A 26,641-nucleotide genomic window follows, 5' to 3' on the forward strand; every position below is an offset into this window, starting at 1 on the left:
CTAAGCATAATACCAACACCAAAGAGACAAAAGTTGGATCATAGCAAGAAAGCCTATAAACATCAGTCTTAGCAAGGATGCTCAGATAAGAGAACACTTTCTTGGCGTGCAAGTCACCCATCAAAAGATGTGAAGAGAGCTAAGAGATGTCCTTCTTACATCAATCCTTCATTGCCGCTGAACAAAGCCCACTGACTCATTTCATGCCTTACCCAGGGTGGAATCCATCTACTTTTTGATACATTGAGGATTGCTTAGAAACTGCCCTACTGTACAACTGGGAATGCCTGGGATTCCAGATCCACTAATACTGGATACAGGACGGTTGTTTGAAGCCATTTCCCAAGCTATTACCAACAGACCGATAGAGTATGTGGAACTGAATAACAAGGAGAGCTGTGGGCTGTCAGGGGAATTAGTGACTGGCATGAAGAATCACCCAGCCTCTCACCCACTCCATAAATATTAAGCATTAAAAATTATGCACTTCTCTTTATCTGGTTAGTTATTCTTTTCCTCTCTTCTTATCTTTTTTTGTCCTGCCCTTAGGTGAAGGCAAAAATATCTTCTGGATATAAATGAAATGCCTTGCCTTTTGCTTGTGTTTGCACTGGGGAAGATACCCACAGATGACATGGTACAACCATTGTACTAAATTTTAAGGCAGATGAACATCACCACACAAAAGTAGCATGGTCATGCCTCACGGTAGTAGCAGCCAAGCCTGCCACGGCAACCAGCCAACCAATGACACTGGCTAGGAGTCAATTTGATTTATTTTTGGCAGCCTGACACCAGATACTACTGTGCCAGTCTTTGATCACAGAAAGGGTAAGAGATGACCTTTGAAAGCCAAGGGGATGACTTCTGGGAGAAGGGGACTGATGAAGCTGAAAGAGGATCTGTCCCCAGGCTGGAGGAGTACTGGAGTGGCAGATGTTTGGTAGCCCTCCCTCTTTTGTGGATGACCATCGTAGCCATGCCAACAACCACCAGTGCTGTGTTTGCTAGGGGATGACTGGGAGAAAGGTCGAGACATGGCAAATGTCTTTAAATCTATGGAAAAAGTACCGAGAAACAGAGAGGTTTAAAGAGATGAGAGGGAGTAATAGGATGAAGGTAGAATAAAGAAAACAGGCTTTCTGCCAGGAAATATTTCCTGTCCATGGGAACTTTTATACTGTGATAATGTTCTTTTGTGAAATATTCTTTAAGGAGAAAGCAGCTTCTTACTATTCTGGACATTGTGCTATAGATTGTATTGCAGAACACAATCCAGGATCCTCAGAGACATGGACAAGAAGGCCTATTTAATATTTTTTGCATTTCTTTCTTGGATGGCTCTGGGGGCATTTACCCAGCTGTTCAAGTTTGTGACTGGAAGGCTGATATACTGGAATAGGAATTGAGAAAAAAAAAAAATCTATATTCATTAACATTTTAACGACACTATCAGTTTGACTGTGGCCACATACCTTCCATGTTTGCTTTCTGCAAACATTGGTAAGCTTGAGTAGTACTCCATGCATACTGAGTAAGTATAAATAGATGCAGATACTGGTCTTGGACACTCAAGCAATCACTGAAAACTCATTTTTAAATGTATATTTGATTTTAGATTTTCCAACTTTGTTGGCTAGATATTTACATAAGTAATAGTATCATGTGCAAATGCATATTAAATCATGCATGTAAATGGCCACTTCAAATGATGTGGCCAGGAATGGTTGGCCAATTCAAATTATGATAAAGCCAGTAAGAGCATGGGGAAAATATCTACAAATAATTTAGAATAGTACACAGAAATAAACCATTATCTGATGAGTGGTGACTCAAAACAGGTACAATTTAGCAAGTGAAATAGCCTGCTACTATGAATATCCTACCTCTATCCATTAGAGCAGATTAACAGGAATAAAAATAGAATGTTAATTCAAAGCAGAATCACTATTCTTGTTTAGGAATAAGGCATCCCAAGTCTTAAACAAGAGTTAATTATCACTAGTTATCCCATGTACAGAGGACCCCAAAACGCTGATTCACTCTCCTATTTTTGCCATCGAAGTTTATTCCTTTGCCCAAGTATAGAAACAATGCAAGCACAGCAGGCAACAAATTAGATTTCACAAATCACATGACAATTATTTTGCCACTCATCACACAAGTAAGAACAACGGACTGGAGACCTGGACAACAAAAAGCCAACTTGGACAATGCAATTTCAAGGCTTGTCTCTAGAAATGTTTAAACCAAAGGAGGTAAATCCAGCAACCTTTTGTTGTTGTGTACATTCAGTTTAGCCTCACACTCTTGAAGGCCACACCCCTTATCCATACCTTAAATCATAAATGTTCTGCATGAACTCCTCTCCCAGTACTTATCTGTCCTTTTGGATGTCTGTTCTTTCTATCTGTCCACTTTGTTGAGCAGAAACACAGTCATCTGAAGCCCTGAGTTAGTTATGAAGCTTGGAAGTCTAATTAGAGAGTTGGAATTGTAATTTGTGGAAGAGAAGTAGTGGGCCAAATGAAACGACGAAGAAACATCAGTAATTGCAAGACTAGATGCTGAAGCTCTGTAACAACTACATCATGCTGCTTATGAATATCAAGGTGATATGACACATTTTTGCCTAAGAAGCTAATGACTGCAGAATGCCCTGTACAACTGAATGTCTCACGAATGTGGAGGGCAGTTATGCTTGGCCCTACCTCTTGATTGAATTTCATGTGGTGCCTACCTCTGATGTTACCTTGTTTTGTTTTGTTTTGTTTACATTCTCTTTCTTTGATAACGTAAGGAAGGTAAAGAACAAGAGCAAAAGTATCCTCTGGTCTTTGATGTATTTTCTACCCACCTCAGTATCGCAATTCAGAAACAGCTCTTTATGGTTTGTAAACACTAGGCCTTTGACAAAAATGCTACTTCTGCCTCTCAAAACTTTTCATTTCTTCCCAGGGGAACTAGTTAAGCAGAGCTGCACTCGGACAAGAGCAAAGAATTGAAAACACCTCCTAGCATGACTGTTTGTGTTCAACCCTCTCTTCTGTCCTCACTCACTAGGCTGTTAGGGCCTTTAATCTTTCCTTTCCCTACCTGATCCTCCTACCATGTGGGTCTGACCCTGCTGACACATCTAAAAGCTTCAAGTATGGCTGTCATGGGCTACTCCAATATAGAAGTATTGGTGTGGATGAAACTATGAGCAATACTGATAAGATGTTTCTGCCTGGGATGTGGTTGTACCAGAAATATCATCCATTCACAAGCAGATGGAAGAAAGACCCTTGTGACTCTTTCTTGACCATCCCACCAGCAAGGCTAAATGGCCTCCTGTGGTGTGAGAGTGCTTTTGTCTTGTGAGATTTTCAGCTCAAGCTGGCAGCCTCCAGTGAGCTGGTGTCAGCTCGGGCTGGTTTGTTACCCCACTGGAGCTGCCTGTGCTAGAGTGGCTGGGAAGGTTCATCACCTTTTTAGTATATGCTGAGCTTGGGGAGCTCTTCCAGGTTTCTCCAAGCCCCCAGCTGGCTGACACTCTCCTAACACCATGGATAAAAAGGATGGATAGCACTCTCCACCTAGAGGAACAGAAGCCTCGAGAGGAGATGCAGTATTTGCAAAAAGCTGCCAGGAAGCAGGGAAGAGGGTGTTAAGCAAGAACATACAACTGCCCCCACCCCTAAAACCCAGCAAGGAGATTCCATTATTAACCATCAGTCTAACCCCTGCACCAGCTCTTGCTGGACCACCTCAGATGCATCCCCCAGAGACCAAGGGAGGTATCCATTTCTGGAGACACCCATTCCCTAGCGAGGCATTCACTCACCTGTCTTCTCTTCGGTTTGGCTGCTCTCCACTGTCTCCATTTGGGGTTGCACTGTTGCCTTGGCAGTAGCATCCTCTGCGGCAGGGGTGGTGGTGGCAGTGGTGTCAGCAGCAGGCACGTCGGCTTGTTTAGGCTCCTCTTTGTCTTGGGCTTCATCAGCCTTCAAGGACGGCGAGTTATCAGTGGAAGCTTTAGTGGCACTTTCCGTTTCGGCGGCAGCAGCGGGCTTTTCCTCCGAGGAGGCAGCAGGAGTGGCAGCCTGTGGGGCTGGCTGCTCTGAGCCCGTGTCGGCGGCTCCATCTCCTTTTTTCTCCTCCGCTGGCGCGCTGCTGTCCTTGCTGCCCTCCTCCAGCTGGGCACTGTCAGTGGCGGCTGCTTCTGTGGCAGTGGGAGCCTCGCTCTCTTTGTTCTCGGCCGCTCCGCCAGCAGGGCCTTCCTCCTTCTTGTCAGCGGCATCAGTCTCAGATGCCGGGGCATCCCCCTTCTTCTCCCCCTTGAGCTTTTTCCTTGTTATGTGTCCACGGAAGCTGGCTTGGATTTTGGTGGCTGCCTTATGAGCTTTATCTTCTGGTTTGATACCATCTTGCTCGATCTTTTGGTCCCCGTCCTCATTTTTTTCAACCTTTGAAGAAGAACAAGGGAGGAAGGCAGAGGAGAAAACAGGGAGATAAGTTAAGATTTCTCCAGGTGCAGCCCAGGCTCTGGTTTTATTGGAAATGTCCCACCTTCCACTTCTGCTAACCAGTGGCAAGTTTCAAAGCAGCCTTGCCATTTGGTATGGGTCTGAAGCCAGGCGCCTCTAATTTCATCCTACGGCTGGGCAGACACATGTGGGGGTTTGTAAAAGGAATTTAAAGCACCTCATCATCTCCATCAGCAATGCTGAGAGCACCTTGGCTATGTGGAAAGGCATGCACCAGCTGGGTTGTCTCTATTCCCATGATTTATTTTCCCATCCGTTTTGAAATACACCATTTTGTCCTCCTAACTCATTTCCAAAACACTCTCCTGAGGGGGATTTTCACAGTCCTTCCAAATCCACCTTTGCCTTCAAGTCTTTGTTTCTTTTTAATGATACCTTGTTTCACAGGTGTGTGACTCTAATGATACCAAGTGTTTTGTCCTTTATAGCTTTTTGGCTCGGGATGGCCAACAGAGAATAGGATCACTGCCCACCCCACTGCAGATGCATGCTGTTAGACATACACAGGTATTCACAGGATACACTCCTCACAAATGCCCTGCCTGCAAGCACTCCAAGCCTCTGCTCCCCACTCATGATTTCAATGAAGGAATCATAGGCAGATAGATATCAGTCTTTCCAATTTCAGCAGATTATTATTATTATTATTATTCCTCAGACTGTTGGGGGGGGATTCAGCCTTGCAACAAAGAGCAGGCATTCCCCGTGTTTTTAGACTTAGGCCATGCATTAGGGTCTTAAATGGGACTAAAACAGAGCCTGTGCCTCATGCTGGTCTGCTGCAGACAGATAATGCTCAGGGTGTAAACCCCCACTGAATCTGCAGGACATACCATGCTTCACCCCAATAATTTAGCAGCCCTTGGGCAAGTAACAGCTCAGCTGCATATTGATGAAAGGACACTGTTGTATTAATATTCCCATTGGGAAGCATTCAAAAGAGCTACTCGGAAGCAGAGCCACTGGCCTCTTTGCTGTCTGCACCTGTTTTCCAACACTGGCTCAGGTCACAAAAGAGAGAAAATGAGCTGGCTGAGAAAGCTATAGCAAGCATTTATTCCTGGGTGGGAGGAGGAAACCACTCCTTAGGCCACTGCAACTGAGAGGTGCCATCTGGGCAAAGGCCCAGGACCATAAGAGCAGAGAGGGGACAGCCTCATGCATTCAAAAAGAGTGCAGCAGGAAAAGAGGAGAAGAAGCTGCTGCAGCTTGCACACGTGGCACTGGAAACACTATGCCTGTGAAGAAGGGGAGAGAACTGGCCACACTGCCAGCGATCAACTGGGAAACGGACTGACAGTGATCACTGCCACAGCGTAAGACAGGGTCAGGCACACACGTGTAAGCATGAACGTGCCACTGAACCAAACGTTTGGCCACTGGCATGCCAGAGGTGGTACCCATGACCTCCCCCTGGCTCCCCAGTGAGCACAGGATCCCCCACCTGAGCACTGGTGCCCACCTGGAATTGTTCTCCAGGTAAAGAGGTGTGAGCTGGAGTGGGTGTGGTGGCCAAGGAATGAGCAGCCCCCAAATCACCAAGGAAAAGAGCCTCTCTATACAGCTATGGAGAGGTGAGGATGGGTCTGTATACAGCAGGAAATAACTCTGGGAGTGAGGCTACGCACCAGGATGGTTATGTTGGGGGGTGAGTGAAAAAGCCTGTGAATGAATACGCAACTGATATAATACACCAAATTCAGCACAAGGAGTTTTCATGCTCCTGACCATGCCCAGGGACAAAACAGTCGTCGTACCTACCACAGGGGCACAGCTGAGTAGTTACATTTACACCTCTCCACATGCATGAAGTGACGTGGTACAGAAAGTGGGCTTGCGTGTTCATCTCATCTTCTCAGATGATGGTTATGTGTAGAGTCAATGCAGACGTTATCAATGCAATCATTCATGTATGTCTTTTGCTTGCACAGCTAACTCTGCACTGTGTTATTTAGCATCAGGGCTTAAGCTTTTCAGCCTATTTCAGCACAAGGGGATGGAAACAAATCAGAAGTACCTTTAAACCAACTTGTTCACAGAACAGCTGTGATCCAGCCAGGGTAGTGCAGAGCTCTGCACAGGCTCATCCATCCTGCTCCTTAGGCAAGTTTTGCAGCTTGCAGTAAGTCCTGTGTTGCTGTGGCAACGTAACTACTAATACCTGGACTAGCTGGTTTAAGAAGAGCTTGGGTATGCCTGCATTACACTGTAGCCACAGCAACGTGAAGACAGACTAGGTACTCCTTTATAGCACTGTATAACAATTAGATGCTTTAGCTTTGACTCTCTCTCCCTGACTGTGGCCAATCTCAAACAGCAGCAGGACTGGGAGATTGGAAAGACAATTTAGACCCAACTACAAGACCCTAAAAGTCCAGTCCTGTATGCCTGATTCCTGCAAAACCATTAGTGAAAGTGACAAAATTGTTAATCCTTGGACAAAGATGAAAACCATTGACTGAAGGGAGATGTGTCTTGGCTTGCTGGCCTCACATCCCACGCACCTCCTGCGCCAACCAGGTCAGCTAGCGTGAAGTTAACGGTTGGACTAGATGATCTTCAAGGTCCTTTCCAACCTAGTTGATTCTGTGATTCTGTGAGGTGTTCCCCGCTACGTGCACACCTCTCTGACTCCAGACGATTTACCCTGTTACCTGGGCCATGCAGCCCTGCAAAGGCTTATCCCCTTCCCACTGCTAGCAGGAGGCCAGAGCGCAGCCAGCCGCAGGGTTGGCTCTCCGGCTATTCTGACAGATGAATTTGTGGAAAGCTGTGACTGCCAGCCAGCCCTTTACCTGGCAGGCAAGGGGAGAGCACTTTTTCTCTCCAGGGAGGTCACACTGAAACCTCTGGCCCGCACCTACCACATTACAGAGCTAAAAGGCTCCTTTCCTATTCCAATGACATCACTGTCCTCTTATCCCAGTTGAGATGACATCAGTTTGAGTCGCTGCCAGATTGCGAGGTTTGCAACTGGAAAATGTATTTCCAACAGGGTGCTTTCAGGATCATTTCAGATATAAAAGATAAGAAACAGGAGGCTGGGGCAGAGGTGGAGTTTAAGGTCACAGATGAAAGCAATGTACTAATAGTTTGTCTGTGCCAACTGTGGACCTCAGGAATCCCATTTCTATTCAGTCCTTCCCCACTGAAGCATCTCAGGCATTTGAAATGGCTTTTTTTTTCTGGCTATTGGCCTGCAGCTACTTCTGGGGCCAGAAGACACAGTATCCATAGAGTATGTGTGTCATGTTGTATAACAATGGGTTGGGTGAGAAACAGATTGTTCAGAGGGAAACTTCTGTTCACACAAAAAAAGACAAGGGCTCTTCATCTGCAGTTTATGCACACAGCAGATAAACCTTAATTAAGGAAGCTGCTCAGAAATAACCTGTATACAGTGAAGCTCCTGAAAAGCAATTTTTCTTCCTTGGAAAGCTAAAAGGGTGAGTCAGCCCTGCCAGGATGTATTCAAAAGCATCTCAGTGGAAAACAAGAAATCTGTCCGTCTTATCTATCTGCCACGCATGTATGACATCTTGGTTGTAGTATTGTGGCTGGAATAAAGTGACTATTATTACTATTGTTTGTACAGAATCTAGAGCTCACAGCCAGGAATCAGGTCTGGTAAGGACAGCTTTCATATATTAACATTCCATCATGTACACCCTTCATTTACACATTTATGTGTAAAGTAAACTCATACTAGTACTTAATATTGACATATTTATGATATTGTGCATGCAACGTACTGTCATTTTACACAGAGCAAATGTTTCATTTAGTGTGAAACAAATCTACAATGGCAGAAGGACTTGAAATCACTGAGGCTGGTGGACACATATATATATGGATGTATAAAGGGACATAGATAGTCAAACATGTCAAATTTTTTTATTCAGAACATCCCCACATACCCACTGAAGCCAGTGCGCAAAGCTTTGCCTTTATGAAACACAGTTAAGCTTTTATGTCTCTATCTACACAGGCCACAACATCTTTCCAATCCTAGAGGGATGATCCTCTCACCACCTCCATCTGCTTGTCTGCCACACCTCCAGGTTTCTAGGACATCCCTTCCCAGACAGACTGTTCCTGTAAGTGAGATTTTCTTTGCTGTCACATAGCTGAGAGAGCAGGAGATAAGAAATAAAGGTTTAAGACATAGGTAGGGCAGAGGTTAGTCCTTAGGTACCAGGAATGTGGAAACTGCATGGAGACATGACCCCAAGAAGATTTCTAATCCCTGGCCGCCTTTCAACCTTTCATCTCCAAACCCACAGCTTACAGAGCGGTTAAAATACGGCAAAGAATGAAGAAAGTGTAACTGTAACCTCCAGGCCCTTCTAAATGTCCTACATGCTGGTACATCAGGGAAGGAGTAATGGAGAAACTCTATGTTTTCCAGATGTTCCATGTGTTTGCAGCCACACATAGGCAAAGAGCAAGAAAGGAGAGGACTGCATGCTTTGGTCCTTGTTTGCTGTTTGTCCACTCTCGTCGTGTATTTCATTGCCTGGCCTTGGAAGAATAATCACGTAGTTTTGTATTTCGGGTGCTGGGATGAAGAGATCAAGACAGAACTTACTGTTCCATCGAAAGGTCTTTCAATATTATATGGTCTCCTCTGCCCGCCTCTATAGCTGTCTCTTTCCTGGTGTTTCTCTGCCCACCAATATATAGCATGTGTCAGCCTCCTTAATGTCCATCCTAGGACCAGGCTACTATACATTCAGTCATCACTCTGGTATCGTGCTCCTTTCTGTCCTTAGATAGGAGCTCCTTTTTCATGTGACAGCAAATCCCAGAGCCCTTCGATTCATGTTGCCATCTCCTGGGATTCTGAAACCCATATGCCACGGGTCCAGATTTAGGATTTACACAGCTTTCACCAGAGAAGGCATCAATGCTGGCTAGAGCCTGGACATCCATAGGACCAGTGACAGTTGTTGATAACCCACTTCACAACCCAAGGGAAATATGATACCTGATTATTAAGAAAAAAACAAAAAACAAAAAACAAACAAAAAACCCATGTTCTCCATGCAAAAATATAGGGATCCCAAGTCATTCCTTTCTCACGACACCTGTGCTAATGCACGTGGGGAAATCTTTCCTTCAGTTAGATAGGTGAAGTAGTGCTGAATCAACTAATCACCCGTGTTACTTGTGGGGTTAAGGGCATCTCAGCCCATGCTCTAATCTTGACTAGAGCACAATGTATGTTCCTACTGATGTGATTCAAGGTCGCTTGGGTCCAGACTCACAAAGAAATTTAGGCACCTGACTCCCATTGATTTAATAGTATTGAGTCATCTCAATGCTTTTGCGGGCCTAGCTCTACATGACCTGATTTGTCTCAGAGACAGCATTTAAGGAGCAGAATGCATTAAAAAAAAAAAAAAAAAGACCAGGTGTCTCCCCAGAAGGAGTGAAGCATGGACACATGAGAGAGAGAAAAGGCTTTCATTGTCTTGTGAAGTGAGGAAGCAATTTAGCACAGAGAACAGCTTTTTTTTTAACCCAGTTAAACGGTGTGAAGACACCTGGCTGGAGGATGGCACTTCTCAGCACAACCTGTCTGCAAGGTGAGGAAACAAACAAAGTTCCTTTTTTTCCCAGCATGACTATGGTGATGGCAGGTAAAACACCCTTGAGAGAGAAAAGATTAATTCATAGCTCTGAAGGCTTATTCAGGATGGTTCCCCAGGGTATAACTAGCAGGGTTTCAGCTTTCCAGTTTCAAATCCTCTAACAATGGAGTTTTCATCCTTTCCTCTACAAGATCCTCTCACATGTAGGAAATTTCCTCTCTATTTTGTGGTGCCTGGAATAGAATAAGCAAATGATAGTGAGGCAGATGGATGGATAGTATTCACTTGTGTATTCAGAAGAGAGGTAGAAAATAATCTAAGTTAGACAGATTTAGGTATTTTTAGTGCATCTTCTCAATAAATACATTATACTCTCCTCACCTGTTTTGTGACTCTGCCTTCTTGTAAGCCTGTTTCTCTTAAGCTGCTGGTCAACCATGGTGTCGTCTACTACCTTGAAGCTCCTATAGCTCCAGTGGTTAAACGGAGAAAGGCACTTAGTATTGCCTTTACAGGCTGGGTGAAAGAAAGAAGAGCCTTGCCCCTGAAACTGATGCAAAGTGACTGATGCCCAGGACTCATGGTTTCTGGAGCAGAGTGGCTCAGGGATGTCACTGGGGAAGAGCACTTGCCTTGGGGCTGATCTGAGCTCTGTGGAGCACTTACAGTGGTTGTGGGGCAGAGGATGCATTCAGTCTTTCAATTCAAACCACCCAAAGTCTCAGAGACAGGACTGGGTTGCAGCTTGTTTGGGCAGTGCTTTTGTAGTTAATGCCTAGAGCATGTGTGTATCCTGGGGCATGGCCTAAGTGTGTGAGGGCACTTGAGGGAACAAGGTCTGTGTGGCCTGTGTTGAAGGCCTTGGGTGTTTGGCACAATCAACATCTATACTTTTGCTTCAGGTTGGATCCTGGCACATCCTGTGCTGCCCTTTTTGGAGGGAAATACTTGTGTCACTCCAGAAGGAGCCAGCCAGCAGGCATTCAGATCAAGGGGCCAAAGCCTGGAAATGAAGCAGGAAGTTATCCAAGCTGACAGTGTAAATTCATTCCCAAAATAGACTGTATTAGAGAAATTCAGCAAAAGGACCAAGGGAAAAATTTCCCTTGAACTATGCTTTGATTTGAAAAGTCCATTCAAAGAATATGTGGTTTCTACTGCAGATGGGCTTAGACAGAAACACAAGCTTGGATGTCGTTGGACTAAAGAGAAATTTTATCTAGGCTCAAACTATGTAGTTTGTGTGATCCTGTTCAGGGCAGTTCAGGCAAGGATGGTTGCTGCTATGGGAATTATTTTAAAGTTACACCTTTAGACTCTGAATCCCATGGTCTCCTGACCATGAGCAGCTAATGAAACCATGAATTACTGATCTTTCCCTCCCTACCTTGTGCCTGCCCCCACGAGGGCTGGACACATTTGCTTCTGCTTCTAGCTGCAGCCAAGAGCCAGAGGCTAATTTACAGCTCAGACTTGCTTCCCTGAGATCTGGTGCTGGCAGCTGCTGAGCCTCCCCAGAGCCCAGGGTTGTGCAAGGTCTTTAGGGCCATTTCCACATCAGCTTGTGTCCTACAGTTCCTGCCCCATTCCCTCCATGGGAACACAGGGCTGCACCCAGCTCTGGTGATGGGAAGTTCCTTACTTCTCCCCAACCTAATTAAACTCTAGACAGGGATACTACAAGCCTGTCCACTGCTGGTCTCTGAGGTTACGCTGACCTTTCCTAGTTGCACCTAGAAATTGTGAGGAATTTTTTGCTGGGACCATCAGTCCATGGGCAACTAGACTGAGGCGCTGTCACTAGCTCAGCACCTGCTTGCACTCCTTGCTGGTTTGCCCAGGGTTTTTCATCCAGCAGAAGAACAATGAAAGGCTCAAGCCACAAATCCAGTCTATGAACCTTCTTTTTAACCTGCCTGTTAACTTTGAATCTCCTCTGATACCTTCTTCTGGCAGTGACCGCCAACACCATGAAATCTCTCAACCTAGTGATGAGACAGCACTAAGCATCAAGTAGTTCCCTCCCTGCTTGATGGTAAGCTCAGGGCTGTATTTGTTCTATTATTATTATTACTATTACTATTATTATTATTATTTTAGTTTATGTCACTGGAAATGGGGGCAATTATCTTCTGAGAAAGCATTTGCAAGTTCATTAAAGTCAAGCATCCCCAGCAATTAGGGAAAGCAAGGCACAGTCTAATTCCCAGAGGCTTGGGAAGCTGCTTAGAGGGTGGGCTCTGCTATTGCAGCCGCGACCTTCCTCCCCAGGACAGCCCCAGGCTTTGCCACTGTAGCAGTGAGCAGGGCAGGGGAGATTGGGGTTGAAACCTGGGGTGGGCAGAAGGGGCACTGCGAGGAGCTGGTGTGGTAAGGTGGAAGGGTGGGGGACAAGACAGGTCTTGAGGCAGAAAAGGAAAGGAATGAGAGTAGATGAGAGGGAAGAACAAAGGAACCAAATGGAGAGGAGAAAAGGAAAGGTGGGGAGAGAGGTAAAACCAGTCCAAGCCAAGCCACTGATGGAAGAAAGGCAAATAAACAAGAGGTACAATGACAGAGATATGATGCAGAGGAAGGGAGAGTTCAAGGGAGAGAGAGAATATCACTGATCCACATCCAAAGGGTGTGACAGTGGGAAATACCAAGAAAAATAGGCAGCTAAAAAGCCAAGCAGGGTCTCCTGGAGCAGAACTGCATGACTGTGCCACAGCTGAAAGGTGTTGGCAGTGCTCTCTGGCCCACGACACCTCGCTGCACAACCCTGGCTGTCATTTCCACGAGCACTGGGCTAGCAGTGGTCCCAAGGACCCTGCCATCAGCCTCCTGACTGTGGCCTGCTGGGGAGCTGGCCCTGTCAGTAAGTAGGCTGATGTGGATGTGAGTGAGTTAAGGTGTGACAGCTCCTGGGCTTGAGCTTTTCCTGCTCCTTCCCCATCCTGGACAGTGGAGGGGGAAAGTGAGATGGAGCAGCTTCTCTGAGGCAGCAGGGAGATACGAGAGAGGAAGCACAGGCGGGCAGTGAAGGTTCTTCAGTCCTTCGCTCGTAGCTGTGTCACCCTACTTATAAAATGTAAAGGACGATGCTTACTTTGCCCTTGAGGTTTTGCTGTGGTGCTGCAGGGACCACATGCTCTCATGAACATCCTATTCAATTATCACAGACCATCCCATCGGCCATGCTCATCTCAACTAAGGTTTCAATGAGGAAAATGCTTTGGCTGTGCACCAGCCTGCCTTCCCACACTGCTCTACAATGAACTTCTGCTCCACAGAGCATCTGGACAGTGCTGTTTCTACAGGCCTTTTCACCCCTCACTGCTTTTACACCTGGCACCTGCACAAAGAAGAAAAGGTCTCTCTCCTCCTGAACTGCAGCTACTGCTGAGGTGAAACCCTGTAGCTGCTGCCTGTGCCCACAGTCACGTACAGCGGTTGGACCTCAGGGGGGACAGGGCTGTGCATCCCACCTGAAATGACAGGGTGACCTGAAGAAGACAGCAACCAGGATTCTTCACCAGAATCTACAAGGACAGCAAAGTCACTACTGCCTTTCTTAGTGTCCATTTTCCTTCTGGTCAGAACTTTGTCTTTTGTTTTTCTAATCTCCTGAAAGAGAGCCTAACCCACAGCACCACCTTTAGCCAACAGCTTCCCCATTCCCCAAGGAGCAGAGTCGAGTTTTCCAAATCACCAGAACTGCCCCCAGCAAAACCCAAGTAACCAAAGTTGCAGGTCTATGTAGTTTGATAAACTGGCTCTAGAACAGCTCCGCCTAAGATATCCTCTCTCGTAACCTCTTCGGCTTTTGTTCCAGATAGATCAATCAATCCCACATCCCCACGGCAGAACTGAAGTGTGTGTGCACCAGGATCTTGTATCTCCAAAGAGCAGAAATCCATAGCAAAGGCTCCTACTTATGAGTACCGACTCCACCTCCTTACTGAGGCAGCTGGTTTTTTCTCAGCTTCTGGTTCTGATGGGTTCAACAGGTCTCAGTGGCATGGCCTCTCCTTAGAGCCATGGGTCTGTGGGCTCTGCTTCTTGCTCTCTGGGATTGCCTGACCCCACTAACACCAGCCCCAGCCCCACTAGGAGAGGGTGTCAGCCTCGCTGCTGGAGGCAGAGAATGATGGGGTTGAGTCCTGCCTCTGATCTTCACAGAAGCTCAGATTATTGATTTGTTGATCCATATTGATATGGATCTTCATGCTCATCTGCACTTGACTAACCCAGAGATTGCCCTCATGTGCCCACTTTTACTTTTTCCTCTGGCTTGCCCTGGCCATTCTCTCCACCCACCTTTACTTCAGCAGTACCACTGGTGCTGATGTTCGCTTCACAGATTTTCTGCGAGGTGGCTGACAGGGCTGTCACGTCAGCATGTGTATGAACTCACCACAAGCAGTGGGTGACATGGATCCCTCTTATGGATCTGAATTCTTCACAGCAATAACACGTCTTGGATGCCAGAGACCTTACAGAAAACCTGTGAAATGACTCCTGGTCTACATCTTTTTCTCATTCTTTTAATGTGGTTATAGTACAAGCAGAGAAAGAAGGAGAGAGATCCCGTATCTCCTCCCTCCTTAGTCACTAGTTCAGGTGAGAATGGGAAGAGTTAAAGCTACTCTTAAGATATCAAATATAGGAGACAGGTCACTGGTCCCACTATGAGCTCTTAGATACTGCTGACTTACAGCAAAGTCTTAGAAGACCTAGACCATCTCTATTCCTCCTATCCAAAGTCAGTACAGCTTAATAACAAACAGTTGTACTGAGATCTTATTGGAAGTTCAATGCCAAATACAATGTCAGGTGGTGAAAGTGGAGTGTAATTTCATTGATTTCAATTACATTTTCACTAGGGACAACTTTTACAAGACCTTTATGGTCTGCTGCTCCAAACAACGAGAGAAGACATTGTTATGTTCCAAAAGGACTCTGAACCTAATAGAATTAGTATTTGTACTGTTGCAAGACCTTCAAATGCATGGAGGTGTAGCAAGGTAAAGCATTGTGCAATATTTAAGCTGTGCTCTTATCTATTCCCTCCTGTTCAGTGCAGGATGAGAACATCCTGAAAGGAGGCATAAGTGTCTGTCAGAACCTGAAAAGGTCTCCAGAGGGGACCTTGTATGACAGAGTTTCGTTCACCCAAGTCCTGGCCTTGACCACCTGAGACCATGCCCAGTTTGTGTAATTTCAGTGCTTTCCAAGGTCCATAAAACTGATGAATTGGACCTGTGATTGCAGCTGTCACTCCTGCGTGGCACAGCACTGAAGGCATAGTGTTGTGCCATACCCCTCTCCCCACCCTTCAGGTAGGGTTGTCAGCAGAGCATAGACATGGCTTTGATTGGAAAGATCCTTTGGGGCCACAGGCAGCTGAACACGAGACCCAGTAGCCTCAGGGCTTAATCACTTATTCTAGAGACTGGCACTGAGCTATGGGAAATGCACATGTGGCTTCGAGCCATTTTGTTTCCTACTTTGCTCTTCTACTGTATACAGCCCTATTGAAAAAGGGAGGCAAGCCTGCGGAGCATGCTGTGATAGACCCTTTGTGGACGCTGTTAAGTTAGTGCTATAAAGAACTCCAGCCAAAAGGAACGTGTTGAATAGATGTCCTAGGGAAAAAAAGCCACAAGTGTTTGGATTCACCACTTACAAGGGCTAGTATCTCACAGCCGCATTTAAGCAGAGCTTCTCCTAAGCTTCCTGCTGTAGGAGAGCTGTTCTTTCCTTCCATTTTTTCACTCCCTGGGCTTCCCATCCTTAAGTAGCTTTTTAAAAAGGGCTTTAAATATCTCGGTCCTAAAGTCTTCTGGCTTTTTCCCATTTATCAGTCAGGAAGCATGGCAGCAGCCTCAAAGCACTGCACACTGTAATGTGTTTTCCCCAGGCACACAATTTTGATCACCCTGTATGTGGTGCAGCTGTAGCACAACCATACTGTACATCCAGGCACCCCTGGAGCCCTCTCTGTGGAGGGCTTTACTCAGTGGCCCCCTGGCAGAGAAGTCGAGGGAAAAGGGACTCTCAGTGAGGAGGAGGGGGTGGCTGGGCAGTCAGGGTGCACAAAGCTCCTTCCACTTCTTTCTGCTCTGCTACAGATGTGATACAGAAAGAGTTTTCCCCATGAGAAGGATTTGTGAGTTTCTGGAATGGGAACCTTCTTCCCTCAGGATCCCAGGCAAAGCTGGACAGAATGCACTGGAAAGTTATGCACAGACAATCTAACACCAGAAAATGTGCAGTGTTTCCTCTTCTGTTAGTAAGGGTCAGTTCACACAGCACAGCTTTGTCACACATTGAAGAGCAAATAATTAGAAATCTCCAGGGCCCTCTAGGCCCTCCCTGTACACTGCAGCAGGGCTTACTTTCTTCATCTTTAACCCACCCTGCAAGAACAGTGTTTTTTATCAGTCTTTGGACATTTCCCCCAAAGATGGTTCTCTGGGTTTCTCTGGCAGTTTATTCCTTTGGTGAACTGAAGGGTTCCTCCCAGAGTTTTGTCTAGTCCCTTGCACCTTCTCCATGTTGAGAATATCTTGTTTCTGCTTTTTTAATAGCACTCCTTTATATATCGATAGCTCTCACCTGTCAAACCATCCTTCTTTGCCAGATCACTCTTCCTACCCCTATTAAGCCCTACTTCGAGATCGTACTTTGGTTACTGAATCCACATTTGTTCTACTAAAATGTCTCCCCAGCTTTACTGAATAATGAAACACTATATGCACAAAAATAATAATTAGCAATATAGCTAAAAACAAATCAATGTGTGGATCAGACTCCCAAAGACAGTAGGAAAAGCTGCAGCCGTAGATGGTGCTGAAAATAGCTAAGCACTTAGGGGAAAAAAAAAAAAAAAAGAAGAAATAAAAAGCTTAGAGGAACTTATGAATGACTGAGTGTCCTATAGCAATCCCTACGGATTGTTAGAGTCCTGAGTCTGACTGCTCCAATTCCTGTCAGCCTCCCCCAAATCCTATCCAGCGCGTTTATGAGTTTTCTGAGGATGTCAAGAAGTTGAGTAGCTGGAGCAGGATGGGACAAGTAAGATGGAGCAGAAGGATGTCAAACACATTTCAGAGGTTCTCCAGGTTTCCATCCATGCTCCTATTGTATTAATGGTGAGCTTCCAGATGAGGGAAGAAGTGCCCACTGCAAGAAGAGCTGAATGTATGAGGATTTATGATGATGACAACCATTATTAATTCTACATTCTTGGGATATATCTCCCTCGTGATGCTGGGAAAGGAAGCAATGAAATAAGCAACATGAGTCAAGATAATGGGAGTGTGCTGCACACAAGAAAGGACACAGGCAGCACACTGGTGTACAGAGGAAACCCAGTTTAGATTCTATAGGAAACAGTTTGCTTTCTCCTAGCACCATTTAAAATAGACAGCCCTTTCTTTGTAGAAAGACATAATTCCTGCTTCTTCCAGAAGTCACAGGACAAGGCTGGTTCTTGCCAGTCTGATTTTTTTGACCCGTTAACAATAACAATACTAAGTCCTTCATAAGACACATCATTGGAGTTAAGGAAATTGTAGGTCTGCTCAAATGAAGGAAAGATTATGGTATGCAAATATCTACGCTGTGTGGCCAGGGTATGTCATTAGTTGTACTCTCCTTTTGAGATGAACCAGTCCTTCAGTCATGAAAACAGACAGAAATCATGCAAATTCCATTATAGTAAATGATTACCTATCTAAAAATTTAGCCCAGGAGTATGGCTTTTTTTTCCATTTTTCTTTTTTTTTTTCCATTTTTTTTTCTTTCTTTTTCCTCCTTCCCAGTCAGAGGAAAGAATTCATATTGTGTAACTATCACAACCTGCATGTTACAAACACACCGACACACACACATATAAACACAGTGGAGTGAGTAATTTGCAAGAAATCCACCAGCTAAAGTCTGTCTGCATAACCAGTTCACTAAATTCTGCTGAAATGGAGCCTAAATAGAGAATATTTTCAAACACATTAAATTAAAGAGCCATTTTATCCCTTTCAGAAAGAATAAGTTACAAATGCACAAATACTTTTTGTACTTTTTTAAACGAGTCACTAACTCAAGGGTTTGGGATCTGCCTAATCATTAGTAACACCTGAGAGTACTCAGTGTAGAATTAGCACCTATTGGGGCTTTCACACAACTAACATTGTGATCTCAGTGCAGAGGAAAAAAGTTTCCACCTGTATTTTGCTTTGTTTGCAGAAGCAATTATTTTGAAGCCTGAAGAAAATATAACACATCCCCCCAAGATGCCTCCTTTCCAGATTTTACTCACACAGCACTTTACAAACACTCATGAATTATTAACATTTTAGTACACATTCCTATGCTTTAACACTAGTGGGTCAACATAAACTTGATTGAAAGAAGAATTAAAGGGCCAGGTTTTAGGGAGTGAATGGCAGGATCTTGACAAATGCCTGCTTGCCTTAATCCTATTGAAACCAGTGGAATTGGGCACTGAGGCTTTTTCAAAACCCTGCTACGGTTCTGCCTATATAAACCTTATTTGTTAGGACAGTTCTGTAAATTACCAGATAGCACTTTGCCACTGGTTGGAACTAGGCTAGTAAATACCTGCTGAAAGATTGCAAAGTAAACCAGAGGAGCTTAAAGAAGACTTAAAGTGTTAGTCAGAAATCTAGACATTTGAAGCTTAGGAAACTCAGGGGTATAAAGGGATTACACTAAAATCTTGGTCGTATTTTTTGCACTGGGAAGTTGGAAAGTTAAAATGCAGGAGGCAGAGGTTTGGCAAAGGAGAACAGAGGAGCTCAGGGTTAGGGCAGCCAACAGATGGCTGTCCTACAACACTGCCCTACCTTTGCTGCCGAATTCATGTGTTATTCCAGCCCATACTTTTTCACGAGGTAATTTCTAGTGGCACATCCTGCATCTCAGAGTAGCTGGCTTCAGACACCTTGAGTCTGATTTGGAGCAGTGCTGAGCACTCGGAGCTGCAGCTGACAGTAATAGGAGATGTCTACAGATACACGCAATTGAAAATAAAAACTACTAGTAAAAATTAGGTCCTGTTTCTCAAATTCACCACATAAAATTAGGGAGTCCTGCTGACCAAACTCTTATCTTTGTGCCTCAGTGGCCCATCTGTAAAAACAGAGTATAAATACTCAGTTATCTCGCATGGGTGTTGCAAAGATTTACTAGGTAATGTTAGGGATGCGCTCAGAATAAGAAGACAGCCCAGGAGAATATTAGTATTTCTGATTTCAGAGTGGAGTTTGAATAGTATTTATTGAGCAAAGCTGTGGGGTCACACGCTGACTTATTATGAGAGAACAAAATATTGAATAACTGCTCATTAAGTGAGCACTGTCCATTTTGGGACCTGAATGCGGTAGGAATCCCTGGAAAGAAAAATAAGATGTGTTCCTATTAGCAGAAATGTACTGAAATACATTCACAAGCAGAGACCATGCTGAGTTTGCACAGGCAGCTGCATTTCCAGTGTTGGGTAATTTGTAAATACTTGACTTAGCAGCCTTAATAACTTTCTTCTAACAGTTTCTCTGTGGTCTTTCCCACACATATACTACCTCATGTTGCAGCTGAAGCCTAAATCTATTTCCACTCCTAGTAATGTGGGATAATTCAACTTTGACGCAGATTTTACTTTCTAAAATGCAATTAACTAAATCATGGGAAATCAAACCTCTTGTCCTTGTGAGCATCTTTTAAAAAAAAAACGTTCCAGTGTCCAAGAGGTGTCAAACCCCTACCCAGTACCTTATGCAAGGTGAGAGATTTTCCAACAAGTAGCTCCTAGGCAGGTACCAGCACCCAGTGTGGGATGGGGTGAGGCTGGGTGCCCAGCTGAGTCCCAGAGCTTGTAGGGAGCCTCAGAAGCCCCCTGAGAGCTTCCTCCTACATGGAGATACTGATTAAAAAATAGTCCTAACATCAGCAGTGCGCTGTCAGTAACATGACATATCTCCACTGAGGGAGTCATACTTCAATCTCTCAGTATCTGCCTGTGGCTTAAAAGCCACAAGCTGGCCATCTTGAATTAGGTGAAGCAGGATTATCAGTGGAAAACGAAACGTTTTCTTAGCAAAAAAAATAAATTAATAGAAAGTAAGTCTTATCTGGCAATTTAATGAGCGCACAATTACTGCATCAGGGAAAAGTCCCCTAAAGATTTAATCATTTAATATGTACAAAAAGCTACTGAACAGAGAATTACTTTGCTGAAAGGATCAGTCACATCCTTGCCGCCTAGTTTTCAGCAACTCACTGGCTACCCTGAAACATCAGAGCTGGAATAGCAGGGGTGCTGCAGGGCAGAAGCACAGGGTGTTGATAAAAGTGGAGCAAAGGAATGACAAAAATCCTGTTCAGCATTTTCCTGTACTCTGTATAACCAAGTGCTATTTCACTACCACTGCCAGCAAACCAACCTCCCGTTTACATCGCAGGACTTGAAACTTGTGTTTTTTGAAAATTGTGCCCATCTCCAATCCTGATTAACTTCTCCAGGCATTTCTGTGCTGCTCACAATTTTCACCAACAAATTTCCGAAGAGCAGAATCGCTCTGTACGGAACCTCTCAGAAGTACTCAGAGTACCGTCATCTGCTGCGCCTGACAGCAGGAAAAGCTTCGAGGCAAGTACCCAAGAAAGAATTTGAAAAATTACAGGTTGGGGATATCAGCATCGATGATACCATACTGTGTGAAGCTGAGATGCAATGAATCATATGTGAAAGATGGAACTGAATGCGGCTGGATATGAGGAGGCAGAGAGACGAGGAGCACATTTTGTTGTCTGCAGGGTCAGGTCAGAACCATAGAAGCAAAAGAAAAGAAAGCAAACCCTGCCAGTGGGGCCACTCAGTGAGGCTGGAAGGGCCTGGTAACGCCCCTTCAGTTCTGGAGTGGGTGCTTACAAGTTGCAGTTTTATCTGCTGTGGTCAGTGCTTCTCCTTCTATGGGGAGAAGATGAGAGTGGAATCACACGATTGCAGATCCTTCCAACAAAATTATCTCCTGACCCAGTCCAAGTGCCATTTCTGCTTCCTCCTTAATTTCTGTGCACAGTTCTGTGACAAAGCCAGAAGCAGGGGTTGCCCCAGGGGTAGGCTGAAGCGCCATATGATTTGGGAGGAGTAAGGACTAAAAATCCCCACCACCTTGCACATGCTAACAGAAGACCTCCATTTCCACGACCTTCTTGGCAAACAGGCATCAGCTTTGGCCCAGAGAGAGAATCACATTTTGCAACGAGGTCTTTCTTCCCCCCACTGAGAGCCTCTCCATTTCCATTCTTAACTGGTCACAGGACAGTGTTCTTCCTCCAGACCTGACAACAGGACCTTCTATTTCAGCCACCCACACTAACTCCATGAAGTATCTCTGTGGATCACCCTGCCTTGACCATCAACACTGCATCAGTTCTGACAGCCAGCGGTTTAACTCCAGGGGAGCAGGAGGAGGGTCTCTTAAACTGCCATGGAGGGCAATCTCAGCAGAAGGTCCTCAAAATAGGAGACAGGGTATCCTTATAAGCCATAAGCTTCAAGCCATACCCAACAATCAGATTTGGTGGGTTTACAGTGTCATACCATGCTGGCATGTCTCAGGACAACAGACAAAGGTACGATTCTTCCATGCTTAAAGGAGTGTCAATTAATTATTTTTTTTCCCCAAGACTTCTGAATTTCTATACTGAGATTTCTGTATTTCCATGTCAGTCTCCGCCAAGAAAAGTTCTCCATTGAGCATGTTAGGCTGCTTTGTGTCACCCTGGGAGAAGTAAACTTTCTTCTAGAGATAATTCATGGACACAGAGGCCTAGGAGGCAACGTATCAGTTCATCAGCAGCCAGCATACGTAGCAATGGTGAGAAAAATTCCCACTTGTGCCAGGGCAGAAAATTGTATCCTGTCTTATGCACCAGAGATTTGAGGAAGACAATACAGACATTCATAGACACAATGACAACAGCATGTTCAGACTAGGGAGAAAACCCAGGCAGGCTCTCATTAATAAAAGTGTATGACCATGTATTACTGAGGTTCTTGCCTCTTCTCAGGCTCCCCATTGAGCCCAGATTGAAGGCTCTGACCTCTTTCTTAAGCCCATCCTGGTCTGGAGTTTACATTCTGGACAGGCTGCATCTCCTGGTGTGAGCACAACCTCTCCCACCTGGAGATCCTCCAGGTCAGCAGCCGAGAGCCTGGACTTCACCAGAATATCTCCAACAGGACATAGGACGTGTGATACCACAGATTTGCTTCCTCAACTGCCCAGCTCAGCCCTTCCTCAGGAGATCCTCCCATGGAGTCCTGCAGGCAGATACACACCCCACTCCCACAGACAAAAATATAAAGAGACTGTCAAATCAAGCAAACAAACCATTTGCATTACTCAAGCTATTTCTTCCAGGTGAGGAGAAGGGAGGGGAAGAGCGGAACCGACCCATACTTTTTCTGTCATTCCTAGATTAATTCATGCAAGGCATGTGAATAGTAGTTTAAAAACTATTGGTTGTATATAGAGAAAACAGGCAGAATGACTTCAGCAAATAATTCCACTTTCTTCTGTGCCTCACATACAAAGGGAGTAATAACAGGAGTGCTCCAGGCTTGATTTGCTAAGGATCTAAGATGACATCTTCTGACACCAGTGAAAAGTGTAGTACTAGTTTCAGTGATAACATATTTGGCTCATTTTTGCCCAATTGTTTTGCAACCCATCATTCACAGACACAAGTACAAAGTAGCATGACTCAGATATTACATAAAAAGCCCATCTTACAAGCACCTTTCTGGGCACATGGTAAAGGCTGAAGTAGAAAATGTAAAATGGAGACTAGCTCTTGTGCATATGCTGTATAGTAGTCTTTATCATACCTTTTGTTTTCTTACAAGCCTTCCCCACCCCAGCTACTACAAAGGATACACAGAGCTCACTGAGTGTGTAGCAAGTCAGTATTTTCCCGTTATCCAAATTTCATACAAAGCGCCTTATTTGTCACACATCATTCAAACCCATCGCTGAATGCACAATACTGATTCCCTCATAGCCTTTTTCTGTGGTGCTATTTTGCCATAATATCTCAGTGTTTCATGAGCCTTAATGGATGTTCTCCCAGGGAGGCAGGTGGGGTTGTTATCTCTATTTTACAGATGGTGAAATCGGACACAAAGAGGCTAAGGTCAAAATGGCCAGACCATTCACGACTTTTGGATCCCTAATTTATGATGCCTTGGATTAGCATTTCCCCAGCTCTGTGTGTGTTGAGAGCAGAACTCCATACAATACCAGCTCTGCACTTCTGCAAGTCAGACCCCAGGTGTCTCAGACTGCGAACCCAGAAAATGAGAACACACCAATTAGCGGCCACCCACGGAAAACCTCATTTATATGGCTTTTTCATATCACACAGGAACTCATGGCAAAAGGCAGGAAAAAGCCTAATTCTTCAGGGCAGTATTCAACTGCCAAAACATGAGACCATTCTTCTGTTTTTGAACAGCCCCCCGCCCAATTCAATACATAACCTTCATCACTGGCAATAAATTAACAGGAGACCTATAGAAAACACCTTCGTTTATGGCAAAACTCATTCAGCCTCTAAGTATATTCCATTCCGTGCACTGAATGAGACAGGGATCCTATTGAAAAAAATACATACCAGTATTTGATCTTATAATTAAGGACCACATCATTATGCCAATATGTGAGAGAAGACAAATTAAAATAGGCAACCCTTTTAATTAATTCTCTATATTCTAAGTGTTTGACTTTGAAACTCAATGTATGCTTAACAGAAGTGTTTAATCTCTTATTTCAAGAGTGTAAACTTAAAAGGGAGAAAATACGAAATTTTGTAATTTGAAATCATAATGGCATTCTCTTTCTTTGTAGTACAAAAGCACAACTGTTACTTATTAAACGGTTGCAAAACTCTTTACACTTTCAAAGCTTTCTTCCTTTAATCTCAACAGATACAGGGAAATAACAAATTAAAAATCCACAGTGTCTATTTGAAGAAGACCCCTACCAAGAAACTTCTTATCCAAACAGGGAAAGGTCAGCAAAATTTGCTGCGGTTGAAAAGATTGTCTTTGGCTATTACAATTTATCTCATCCCCCCAAAGTTGGGTAATCCTGACTATAGACAGGGTGCCTTGTTCCCCCTCTTGTGTTGTGTAAAGGCTTTGGAATAACCAAAGAAAGGATATCTTCCCCAGGGTTGTATGGACTCAGCACGTGATAATGGAAGATACCACAGGTCAGCTTTAGTTCTATATTCTCATGCATAAGAATACATCCAGTGAAGGTGAATATTATATCTCAGCATGTTTTATTCAGCATTCCCAGCCACTGCTGGGACACATCATAATGGGAGCAGAGGGGATTAAACACTGAAGGTGAATGCTAGTAGGGGTACAGCACTCCAGTTGGGAATTTCTGAGTGACTGCTCTATAAATGCTTTGAGACAATTCATGTCAGGCAGGTAGAAGAAGCCACCAACTGATAAATTCCTTGTAATAATAATTCTCTCCTGAGGATAATGAAAGTGAACCTCAGTGTGGAGTTCCAGCAGATGTCCATGTTCAGAAGACAGATGTTGGAGCTAAGTCTAGGAAGAAGGCCAGATGCCTTGCAGAAACTGTACTCTTAAATCCACTAGGAAATATGAGGAGAACTAGGCACCTCAGTACCACAATACAGCAAATAAATGTCTTTTGAACCGGCCTATAGCAAATGCCAACATCTAAACTCTCTGGGTTGAAGGCATCTTGCTCTGGTTATCAGGGAGGTATCTTCAGTTTTGGATTCCAAGCCCTGAAAGAGACAATAACTACGGTTTGTCTCTGATAGCATGCAGTTGATAGGTATCTATGTAGTACATCAGTGAAGAGACTAGCTTCCCTAAATTATGGGAGATGTTGATTCAACTCTCTACTGTACCTAAAAAGAGCTCAAGTCTTACCATCCTCCCACAGAAGTCTGTTTGGAGTAAGCTGCTCCTAGCTTTTCGTGCTTAAACTCTTGGCTTTTTTTCATGGAAGAATTAAATAAGCATGAGGCCAGAGACAGAGAGAGCACAGAAGTGAATACAGCTTTAGAGCCTACTTGTTAAGCACTCTTCTGGAAGAGGACAGATTGGGTCCAGTTCCTGCTTCAGTGAATATCTGATACTAATCACACAAAATAGTGTTGAGTGAGCATAAGAGACCACTTAGTCCCTCCTCTGGTCCAGAAGTACCTCCTATAGCCCTTTAGTGATGGGAGCTACCACGGTTTTCTCAGACAATCTATTCCAGTGCAGCACAATCCTTTTGACTCTTGCTAAAGTCTAGTCTGAATCACCCTGCCGGCCCATTATAAAGACCATTACTCCTTGTTTTATCCACCCTGGACAGGAAGAACAGATTATTCCCATTTTCTTGCACTTGCTAGACTATCATCCTGACTCCTTATACCTTTTAGGTTAAACAGCCTTAATTATTTCAGTCTTCTTTCCTCACAAATTATATTTCCATTGGCCTCCAGCAATTCTCACCACCCCAGTCTGCACTCTCTCTCATTGAATCACACTTTCTTAGAGTGCAGTACAGGACTAAGGAATGACATTTCAGCTGTGACTTACATGTGCTCATCAGAGCTGAAGGCTTATTAGATGTGTCTTACAGCCTGTATTCCCATTTGCACAACCTGGTAAGATGCTGTTGTCCTTTTTGACAATAAATGACAATCAAGACTAACATTGAACCTGTGGTCCTCTAGAGACCCTGGCTCCCCTCCTGAAGGATAGCTAGCTGGCCCGTTGGTTCCCATGGACAGCTGGCTGCAATTTATTAATCATTCCCATGGAGAGCACTTTCATTGGCTCTGATGCTGTTCAAACCAGGTCCTTGGTTTGACAAGCTTGTCTTGAATTCCAGTGATTTCCACCAGCCTATACTTGGTTCGTGCCATCTGCAGATTTTAAAAAATACTTTCTCTAGACAGTCATCCAGGTTGAAATTAGAATATAAAGTACAAAGTATTTAATGAATATGAAGCACTTAGCAGGCCACAGCTCAAGCCTCTGGCAACCCGTGTGATTGTCTTCTGTTTCAGCAGGAAATCAGTGAGAACTGCTCATTGAGTAGGATTATCTACACCTGTTCTGCATCCTTGCTGTAATGTTTTCCTTTGGACCATGTTTCTTTGCTTCACTTATGATAAAAGCCTGTGAGATAATGTCAAAATCCTTACGTATGACAAGGTATGACAACTACTTCCCCCTGTATCCACAAGGCTTGTTATAGAAGGAAGCTAAATTAGTTTGACATGATCTATTCTTGACAGATCTGTGCTGGCTCCTAATAATCTCCTTTACTTGATTATTTCCACCATTTTTTTTTTCTCAGAATGAAGTTAAACTGAGTAGTCTGTAATTTCTTATCTTCCCATTCTTTTTCAGCCTTCTGACACCTCATCTAGCCCTCACGAGTCTTCAAAGAATTCAAAGCT

At 44.4% G+C, this 26,641-nt stretch overlaps 1 protein-coding gene across 1 annotated transcript in view; it reads right to left on the reverse strand.

Moving 5' to 3' along the window:
* The window catches only part of GAP43 (growth associated protein 43), a 60,245-nt gene that overhangs the window by 23,962 nt on the left and 9,642 nt on the right, over nucleotides 1–26,641 (reverse strand). The window contains exon 2 of the mRNA XM_074897462.1: nucleotides 3,827–4,448. Within this exon, the coding sequence (XP_074753563.1) occupies nucleotides 3,827–4,448 (622 nt within the window). The remainder of the gene's footprint in view (nucleotides 1–3,826; nucleotides 4,449–26,641) is intronic.

Source organism: Athene noctua, chromosome 1 (genome assembly GCF_965140245.1).
Source record: "Athene noctua chromosome 1, bAthNoc1.hap1.1, whole genome shotgun sequence".
NCBI lineage: Eukaryota > Metazoa > Chordata > Aves > Strigiformes > Strigidae > Athene > Athene noctua.